This window comes from Phyllobates terribilis, unplaced genomic scaffold, assembly GCF_046119375.1.
Source record: "Phyllobates terribilis strain yellow unplaced genomic scaffold, ASM4611937v1 Scaffold_5891__1_contigs__length_48422, whole genome shotgun sequence".
NCBI lineage: Eukaryota > Metazoa > Chordata > Amphibia > Anura > Dendrobatidae > Phyllobates > Phyllobates terribilis.
The window spans coordinates 1-11,202 of record NW_027368636.1 but is presented as its reverse complement, the minus strand read 5'-3'; the positions used below and the strand labels follow the sequence as shown (position 1 = coordinate 11,202).

Genomic DNA, 11,202 nt, shown 5'->3' with positions numbered 1-11,202 from the left:
CTTCCATGAATATTCCTTCTCACACATTTACATAAGATAGTCTCGGTAACACTGTTTTGAAGAAAGAAACTGATGTTTGAGTAAACTCAGTTTACTGGTTAAAGGACTATTGTTTGATATTAACGGAGTCTTAACCTAGGACATAGGTTAGGAAAACTGAAAAACCAATGTGATTAGTGATTAGCAGCTCTGTTTTTATTATTCATTCATTACAACAGGAAACATAGCAACTTGGTGAATAAATCATAGCTCTAATGGCGTCTTCATATTTTCGGTTTGAAGATTACATATCTGTTGCCTATTTGGACCCTTTTTTGCATTTCTTGATACATGGATTTTAGTTGATCTCTTACAGTTGTATCCCTGTTCAAACATATTGTGGAGTGTAAATTAGTTGGTGGCTTGTAATTAAAGGAATAATTTTTCACTTGATACATATTGACCTTACAATAGGGACACAAGGGTTTGGTAAAAAAATTCTCAACCATATCTGTAATTTCTGTCTGGTTCCAAATCCCTATTTTACATATCTGTAATTTATGTCTGGTTCCTTCAATCTGTCTTGTCTTCTAGTGGCTTTGAACTGCAAAATAATACATATGGAGACTCCTGTTTTCTGAAAGTTTTGATAGAATAGTCTGTTTTTGTTGATTCAAAGTGTTAAACAGAAACAAAATTTATGCAAGGACTATGACAGGAAAAGGCTACAAACACAGGAAATCTGATTTGCATGATGTTAATTTAATTACAAAGATATTCTATACAAATTCCTAGAACTTAGAATGGTAGGGTAGAACTGGGATTTAAGTTAAAGTATTGATATTTGAAGAGCTACACATATCTGAGTTGGTGAAATTAGTCAAGTTGCTATTATAATTATGGATATTGCAATCTCAGAAGATCTGCATATATTGACATTAAAGACAAAAGTAAATGAAAAGGTCAACCAAAAAACAAGTAAATATAGGTTGAAGATATAGTATCTTGTTATTAGTTGTCTGTTTGAACAGATTGAGTTGTGATGAACGTGTCAATTCGTACAACACTGTACAGGGTTAGCAAGGAATATGAATATCCTGCATTATTATACTGTGATCTAATGGTACACAGTTCAAGCCTTGACATAGACAAAGCACTAATGCTCTATGTAACTGACAAGTAGACTACAATCTGATCTTTATTTCATGAATGTTGATGATCTACATTGAGTATGCTCTGCTTGTTCTCGAACTTATGTTTTCAATTTTGAACTTCCATTCACTGTCTTTAAGAAATTGATAACTGAGGACTCTTTATCATGTATAGCTCATTATAAGGTTAAACAATTTGTATTTAGTCTTTTGAAGCCATAATTATTCGATCATGCTATACAAAATATTTCACTTGGATACTCGAAACTGTGAAGTTAATTACAGGCAACCAAAGTGCACATGAAGTCTTGAATACTCCTGTTTTCAAGTTGTAATCACTCTTTATAGAATTCGTGTCTGTCTATGGAGCACTTGATTAATGTATTCTTGCATGAGTTGTTCTATAATTAATTAGTAGTTAATTAGCAGGATAAAGTAGTGGAGTATATAATTTTTGTCCCTCTCCTGTATTTCAGTTGATAGGAAGTACAGGTATACTGCATATTAAGGTGTGCCTGCTAACTCCCATTTTTGTTAACCCTTCCTTTCCATATATGATTGAAACCTTTTTTGTATTGTTAGATTGATATGTGTGGTGGGATTGGGAGAGATGGGAGAAGGAGATAGATTGGATGGCACTTCAAGGAATTAATCTACCCTTAGCATTTATTGGTCAAGAATCCATTTGGCAGAAAGTTTTTATGGTGAATAAGTTCTAAGGATGCACAGAAGGTAGTAAAGCATCTGCTTAATTCAATCATATTTTAATGATAGGATTTTAATATTGGTAAGGGAAGACTTGAATAATTTCTTTGGAGGACCTGCTTTTCTTGCTTGGGCTCGCATGGGAAATCTTCATGGGTAAATATATTTATCTTCGTTTCAAATTTTTTATGTTGACTATGGCTATCAAGAGGCTGAAAAAATTGTGCTTACCTTCATATATTCTTCTTGCACTAGATGGGGCGGACCATTATCGCATAATTGGTAGGATCAACAACTGGACTTGCAAAAGATAATATTATCTAGGATGCTGGAGCTAGGCATGACTCCGGGTATCTTTTTGTCATACTAATAAAAGACTTTATTGTAAGCCTTAATGTTAAAAATTAGCTTTATTAAGTGACATTTCATTACAATAAATCTTAAATATTACTATCATTTTCCAGTGTTGCCTTTGTTCTCTAGAAATGTTCCAGCTGCCCTGACAAAAATCTTCCCTTCATCAAATATTACCAAGCTCGGGGACTGGTATATCTGTCAGATTTTATGAATTTCTTATTATAATGAAAGAAAGAGCAATTAAGTCTTTTCTTGTAATATTGGTAGGAATACTATTGATAAGGACCAAGGTGGTGTTGTACGTAGCTTCTAGATCCTTCTGATCCTGTTTTTGTTCAAATTGGAGAGGCTTTTATAAAGAGACAAATCGAAGGTGAGACCTCTCGATTGATTAAATGTTATCTATTTTTTTATCCCTTCTATGATCCTATTAACATGTCCACATTTTCCTTCTGTTTTCTAAATCAAAACAGAATATGGAACATGACAAACATATACAACTAGTAATCGTGCTAAAATCTTCTCACCTCTAATATCAGTTGCTGATTGGAACTTTATTAACAAATGTCATTGTTTGTTGGTCCTCATTTAGGTCTTTTGTTTTACAGCGATAAGTTCAATGAGAATACCCCACCTACTAGCGATCCAACATATATATCGTTGCTCGGAGCTTCGGTATATAAAGCAATGTCTAAGGTTGATAAAGACGCAGTTTGGCTAATGCAAGTATGATCCTTTACAAATAGTATTTCATTAGCCTATTGTAACTAGTGATTTGCAACTTGAGTGCAAGTTGAATTAAATTTTACAGGGTTGGCTCTTCTATACAGACTCTAAGTCCTGGAAGCAGCAACAGATGGAAGTATGCATTTGTCTTCAATCAAAATTCATTTTACCTAGAAATTATTTGAGCTATAAATAAACACACTGTTAATCTTATGCAAGCACTTCTTCATTCTGTACCTTTCGGAAAGATGATTGTCTTGATCTCTTTACTGATGTCAAACCCGTATGGAAAAATTCTTCTCAATTTTATGGCACCCCTTATGTCTGGTAATTAATCAATTCTTCCTGTTCCATTGCTGAACAAAATTAGCATGAAACTTATATTATTTACTCTAAATTGTTAGGTGCATGTTGCATAACTTTGTGGGAATATTGAAATGTATGGGACGCTGGATTCTGTTTCTTCAGGACCTATTGATGCCAGAACCAGTGAAAATTCAACTATGGTATATTTTATTTGCGTGGACATCCATTTGTGCATAAATCTACATATTTCTTGATGCCACTGATAGAAGAAATTGCTCATCATGTTGGATTTAGGTTGGTGTTGGTATATGCATGGAAGAAATAGAACACAACCCTGTTGCTTTTGAGCTCATGTCTGGAACAAATCTTCAAGGTAGCCTCACCTATAGGTAAGTCAATTTATTACTATCTTTTTGTCTTAATATGATGGTAGATATGACTTGGTTGATCTAACCAGACAGCACTCTCAAAGCATGCAAATCAGGTCTATATGAAAAAGATATGAAACTCCATAGCGAGACCTTTATCCAACTCATCAAGGATACTGATGTACTACTTGCATCGGATGATAATTTTCTGCTAGGAACATGGCTTCAGACTGCAAGAAGTTGGCATTTAATCATACTGAACTAAAACAGGTCAGACTGCCATAAATCACTATCTTAATTACAAGAAATGGATGTTGATCAATTAGTTGACTTGTAAGTTTCATTTATTTGATCAACATACGGTAATATATAAATTTATAAGTTATATATGATGTTTTAAATTTTTTTGATTGAATACTTGCTTCAACTCTTTGCAGGTAATTTGATATGCAACTTGGAAAAACGACAAGAACAAAAGCAATCGATCACATGGACTAGTTTTTTTCTTCTTCTACAAATTCTAAGACTATTAGCATGCCTATTTTTGCTTATTAAAATTGCTTGTTTAGTTAAGTAATGGCCAATAATATTTATTTTTCTTTACTCATGGATTGTACTCATTTTTTGTTTCAAACAAGTGTTATGGTTTTTATGAAAACTAAATATTATGTTTTGATGATTTGACTTAAGTACGTCATTGTGATGTATATTCTGTGACCACAAAAAGAAAACACATTATAAAGCAAAAGCTATAACAGATTTGCAACTACGGTGTATATCATTCCCACAAAACAAAACTCATGGTGTATAAAGAATATACCTCGGATATATGGCAAAGGTGTATGAGATGGACCTTGGATTATATGGCAAGAATATACCCTGGACTATTTATGTTTACCTCGGATTAATTGACAAGAATATACTACGGTGTATATTCCATATACCTTAGATTATATGGTGAAGGTGTATTTAACTTTAGGAAATATATCCCGGATATTCAATTCACCGGTGTATATTAGAACCAGATACCCCCGATAAGTGAGAGAAAATACACCGGTTTAGTTTTTATATCCGAGGTATATACAATGAATATATCTCGGACAGTTTTTTTTGCTCTGAAGTGCGATGGAAAGAATAGAGCAATTACACCGGGCTTAGTTTTGTAATTAACCGAGGTATATAGCATAAGACTATATATCTCTATGAGCTATACACCGAAGCCAATCCGGGGTATATATGGTCAAACTCCCATGATAATTGACTCTTTTTGTATTAGTGTGTCTAAGTTGTGTGTATCACTTTGACACGCGCAAACCGAACTTGCAGGGGGGGGAAAGCCTTTGAAAGATGTTAGCATGGCTAAATTGGGTGTACTAACATGTGACATATCCATCCCGAACATTAGCACAGGTGTACTACCATGTGGCACGCCCATCCCGGGTGTGCCACAACAAAATGTAATAAAAAAAGCGATGGTAAATGATGGTACGCATAAGTTAGCCGTGCCGCTGTTAATTGGAATTAAAAAATTAAAACTTTTATTAAATTAACTATAATATTACTTAGGTTTGTGATAATTTTACTTGGACTGTATATAAGAATATTTATTGGTTTCGATCATATGGGGTGTCAGATAAGTCCAATTGATGAATAAACTGTTCATGAATTCGTTGTAGTCCAAATACAAGCTTAACTAGTCATGTATAACCAAGTTTACGAGTTTACAATCATTTCAGCGTTACAACATTGATGGGGGCCCAATACAAGCTTACTTGGCTCGTCATAACAAAGCTTATGAGTTTCGATCCATTTAGGCCTTGAACGATCTCATATAGGCCGAATCACTTCTTTAATCGATCTTTTATCCATGAGCTATATAACTTATGCTTAATCTTTCACTATGTGGAGTCCGAATACAAGATTATCAACTCTAACATGTGATTAGGCGTAACAGGCCAATTAAGGCCTAGTTACTTCTTTTATTCGAGCTTTTATCAATGTATGAGGTAACTTAATCTTGTTCTTTCACTACGTCAGGTTTGAATACAGGATTATCAACTCTAATAAATAACGGGGCCTAATAGACCTAGTAAGGCCAATTATTTCTCTTATTCGAGCTTTCATCTATGTACTAGATAATTTAACCTTATTCTTTCATTACGTCAAATCCGACTACATATTATCAACTCTAATGAGTAATTGGGCATAATATGCCCATTTAAGAGCCAAATATTTTGTTTAATTCGAGCTTTTATCCATGTATGAGGTACCTTAAACTTTAACAACTATTATAAGTAATTAGGCTTAATACGCCCAGTAAGGCCCAGTTACTTTTTTATTTGAGCTTTTATTCATGTACAAGGTAACGTAACCTTGTTCTTTCACTACGTCGAGTCCGAATACGTGATTATCAATTCTAATGATTAATAGGGCCCAATAAGGCCCAATTACTTCTTTATTCTAGGTTTTATCCATACACATGGTGATTTAATCTTACTCTGACACTTCAATGGGTCCGTAAATGGGATTATTCTCTCTAATGAATAATTGGGCCCAATATGCCAAATAAGGCGCAATTACTTCTTTATTCAAGCTTTCATCTACGTTCAAGGTGGAATTAACCTTGTTCTTTCACTATGACGAGTCTAAACACAAAATTATCAACTTTAATGATTAATTGGGCCTAATAGACCTAATAAGGCGCATTCACTTCTTTATGCAAGCTTTCATCTATATTAGAGGTAAATTTGAGAAAATTTGATGTATGAAGTGATGTGGGAATATTTGTAGGATGCTCTTCATGAAACAGTGGTTACAAAGTGTTCAATCAAAGAACAAGAAAGGTGGAGGAAAGTGTCCATTTAAAGTTCAAAGAAAAGTCCATGTTGAAAATGAACTATGAGAATCTTAAGCACCTCCTCTGGTTAAAGATGATGATTTCCCTATTCTAGAACAAACCACACTATAATCTGAGATGACGAGGATAAGTCCTCCCCTTGATCCATGAACCAGATAGTTTGATGTTTTCTATATAAACAAATTAAGCAGTATATAGATTTAAACAAAACGTCAACATGGGAGCCCAAAACAAAATATGAATAATCAGCAAACAAGATTGTAAAGATATCCTTAATATATAGGAGTTACTTAATTGAAAATTTGCGTTACAAAGGAAAGAGCACACGAAAAAGCTGATATAAGTTGCAGCAGATTTGAACATACACAAGTTTTCTTCATGAAGATTTGTGAAGTCTTAAGAACATACTTATATTCATAGAAACAAAACTCAAGATGAACTAACCAATTTATATTGTTAAGGTTTCATTGGTCTCTTTTGAAGTGGTCGTTCACCAATATGTTTCGTGCATTTGTGGACGATTATCAGTGATCAACTTCTTCAACTGTCCGCTCTTCTTGGTACGAACATTGCTACAGAAATATCTCCTTCTCTGAACTCATCACCACTCTAGACTATTAAGTAAAAGCAGAAGCCTACCGTGCCGGTGTCTCGTGTGTGAGAGACGCCGGCCGGGACGTCGTCACACGTCTGTCCCTGCACTGTCTAGAGATGCCCCCGTATTCGGCGTCTCCGAACCTCAGCGCCTCCACCGAAGCTCCTACAATGTATAGTTTGGTAAATAGTTTTCAGCGATGTATATTTTCAACCATATTTTTTACTTTTGTGTACATTTTGAAAAGAAATTATAATTTCAAGGACTTCTCTTTCCACAATATAGGCTCTATTTGGTTGATTATATTTATTATTTATAAAGACTTTATTTTAATAAAGTACATTTCTTATATTTGAAAAACGTGTAAGCAATTATTTATTATTTTATCTTTCTTACTCCAATCTATACAAAAAAAATACACGTCTTTTCATAAAAGTAATTTTTATTAAACAAACTTATCATTGAAAGCGTCTATATAAATAATTAACTTCTTTAAAAATACACAAACCTAACACACGCTCTCTCACTTTTTAGACTTTTGAATTCTAATCGGTACAATTATTTTTGAATATTTTTTCTTTTATTTATATCTTTAATTATATATTAAAGAAATTATAAAAAATTTATATTATTATAGTCCTTATAAAGATGAATAAAACAAAATCATAATTAATTATTTTTTTTATATATATTGAGAGAAATAATAAAAATACTCATATACTATGAATACTATTATTTTAGTAAATGAATACGATATTTCAAAACGTAGAGAGTGCAATTTACAACTACTGTTTGCAGTTGATTGAAAGTTAAAACGAGACATTGTTTATTGAAACAGTCACCGTGTTCTACTAGTTATGATGGAAATGCCGCTTCCCAGTCACAATAATGGAGTCATTGCTTGGAGAGTGGTACTCTACGTTCTTCGTACTTGGTTTGTTTGTACTACTCCCTCTGTTCTATTATACATATCTAATTTTCTAAATCGAACGTCTTCAAATATAAATTCCGTTTTCCTTTTTTATAAATTTTATATCCAATTTATCTATCTCTAATATATTTTGACACTTTCCCGGTCTAGTTTTATACAACATTTCTCTTTATCAAATCAATCTTATCTATTTATTCTCTCTATCTCTCCCCTCTAATCATTATAATTTTCACTTTCCTCTTTCTTTCCTCATTTCCTTATTTATCTCGGTAATCTCAAATGAGATATTTATTATGGGACGAAGGGAGTGGTTCAAAATAACTTAGTTTTGTATATCAAGACGAGTACCCTTTTTTTAAAAGGGAATGAAGAAATGTACTTAGGCTCTGTTAGACAACCATAGATAAATTTATTTTTAATCTAGATAAAATTTAGTAGATGATCTAAAACTAAAATAAAAGATATATGCAATAAATGGTAGATGAAATTTTAGATATACGGAAATTGTTTAGGTAATAAAAGTGTTCGATAAATGGGATAGATGAACAATAAGAGGGTAGATGAATTATATGGGGTAAAAAAATTCATCTAGATGAACTTTTTCATTCATCCCCAACTTTCTAGGTTAAGATTTTTCCATTCATCTAGACAAAAATGTGAAGAGTAGATGAATGGGTAAAAAAGATAGATTTTTTTGACTGAAACAAATATTTGACAAAGAGATGGATGATATTAGTTAAATAGTGGTATTTTTTATCTAATTTCAACACACATTATCGAACGGAACCTTAATAAGGATGTTGAAACAAACAGGTGAATCAGCCCTACTAGAAGATCATATAATGTAGGCATGGCAAATGAGTTAGAGATGTGAAATATGTAATTAAGCCAAAAAAATCGATTGGCTTGACATGGACTTCAACCTATTAGTTGAAACTTGTCAATTGAAGTGTTAGGTTCCTTAATTTTGATAGTAATAAACATTCTACTATGGAAGTGTTCCTGAGTGTTATTTTGTAGAATGATATTTTTGAAATGTTTTTTATATAGGAACTTTTCTGATACAGGAACTTTCCCTATATAGAAAAACTCGAATGAGAATGTGTTATTTTCGTGATATGACTGGAGCGTGAGTCAAGTGTAGATAATACTATCAAGCCTTGGAAGATTCTACGAAGCAAGCCGTCAAGAAGATCTTCGATGCATGCCTGGAAAGGAAAGATCCAAATAAGGAAAGGTTTACCGGCTAAGATATGATTCGAGTAAGGAAAGATCACAGGAGCAGACATGCTGGAGTAATTTACACGGAAAGATCGTAGAGGACAAAATTGGTGTGATCCCAAAGGATTGATTCATTGTATTAAGGAGTGTTTAGATTTACGCGGCTAAATAGATTTTATAGTTATTGAGTTTAATGAATATGTGAACATTATACTATTAAAATGATAAAAGATCTTACAGTTACCATATTTAATAATATATGTGAACATTATTTTATTAAATTTGATAAAGATAGAGATTCAGCCCAAGCTCGGAGATTTGCCTTGGATGAATATATATATATATGTTGTTCACCTTCATCAAATAGTTGGACGTTGATGAGAAATATTTGACAGCGAAATAGAGAGAAACACCTTTAGGTTTAGCGTTTCAGCATAAGGAGAGAGGAGTGATTGTATGATCCGAGCTCTTAAATTGTAGCGAACAAAGATCAATAAAGGTTATTTGCAAATCCTTCTAGTGAGAAACTAGAAGGTAGTGGTTTTACGTAGTGTGTGGTTTTCACACTATTGTTTATACTGTAAACACCGCATTCCATCTTTCCTGCTTTTGTTATTCTGCTGCCTATGTTCTCATGGAAGGATTTCACCTTTCCCTGAAACGTTTTCATGGCTGATCGATCCAACAATTGGTATCAGAGCTTGGTCTCTAGACTTCTATTAGACATACTTCATGAAAGATGACATCAAACAACGGTATCAATGACTCCTTCTTTAAACCGTCAATCCTCAAGATGGGAGAGTACGACTGGTGTGTTGAATAATTTGAATCCAACATCTTCTCTCTGCATGGACAACTATGAAAATTTGTTGAATTTGGAAATTAAATGGAAAGGAAGGATTATGTTGACGTTGATTTCATGGTTCTTGAGCTCAACATGTGGGTGAAAAATGTATTTCACATGGCACTTGGCCCCTCTGATCTTTGGACGGTTCTTAGGTACAAAATAGCCAACGAGATCTAGGAATCCCTCAAGAGAATGTACGGAGGAAATGAGGATGTGAAGAAAAACAGAATTTTTTCTTCACAAAAAGATTGTGGCAATGTACTCCAGCATTAAGGTTAATCCTTGGAAGAGTTCCACTCCATATTCCAGTGATAAGTAGGTCAACTGGAATTTCTTAGAGAAGTTCTTCTTGACTGGAAAATCCCGCACCAGTTTCTACAGGCCTTGAATTCGAAATGGGATGCGATTTCCCTAGCACTACAAGATCAAACCGACAACAAGAGCATCACTCTAGAGGAACTTGTTGCCCATGTGCAAAGCAACACAGGATTTCAATAGAGGAAACGACAAGGAGGGAAAGTGAGAAGAGTCAAACTATAGTGCTGAAGATTGAGAAAATGTGCGACCTAGCTCAAATGGATGAATGCGAGGAAGATGTTGATGAAGACATTGCGATCATCACAAGGGCCTTCAGAAAAAGGGTATGAAGAGGAAGTCGGGATGCACTTCAGCGCACGAGTAAAGAAACCAAAGACTATAAAGAGATTGAAACTCTCCAAGTGTCCAAGGCTTGATGCTGAGATCTCTTCCTTGAGCAAGAGCTTGAAGCTCCTCAAGTCATCCAATGAATCTCTTTCGCTTTCAAAGTAAACTTTTTGGAAAAGATTGAAACTCTCCAATTGAGCGATGAGAGAAAACGAAAAAAATGGAATGATGAACTCATTCTAGAAAAGGTAGAAAGATAGAAAGCTGATTTCTCAAAGAGGTTTATATCTCTTCCTTGACTCGATTACACTGAATCTCTTGTAGATTCAATCAAGGTTGAAATTACTGATGTGGGAAGTGTATCTCCTATCCCGGGCAAGTAGTGTAAAGGTCCATCATGTCGACTAAGACATTGTGAGTCTCAGAAAAATGTCCTGACACCCACGCATGAGAAAAAACCCTAGTTTGATGGACAGAAGGCACATTCAATATGGCTTTAAGAAGTCCTAGAACG

At 33.9% G+C, this 11,202-nt stretch overlaps 1 protein-coding gene across 1 annotated transcript; it reads left to right on the top strand.

Annotated features, from left to right (window-relative positions):
- Positions 1-1,021: 1,021 nt before the first annotated feature.
- On the top strand, positions 1,022-5,483 carry LOC141250546 (uncharacterized). Its single transcript, XM_073670018.1, is given in 21 exon segments — positions 1,022-1,158; positions 1,723-1,842; positions 1,923-1,991; positions 2,091-2,185; positions 2,300-2,381; positions 2,460-2,476; positions 2,479-2,565; positions 2,666-2,671; positions 2,674-2,695; positions 2,801-2,918; positions 3,004-3,064; positions 3,138-3,170; positions 3,173-3,245; positions 3,323-3,339; positions 3,342-3,424; positions 3,519-3,613; positions 3,658-3,708; positions 3,808-3,862; positions 3,919-3,925; positions 4,919-5,077; positions 5,407-5,483. Coding segments are annotated over 21 exon segments (1,464 nt in total).
- Positions 5,484-11,202: the final 5,719 nt, after the last annotated feature.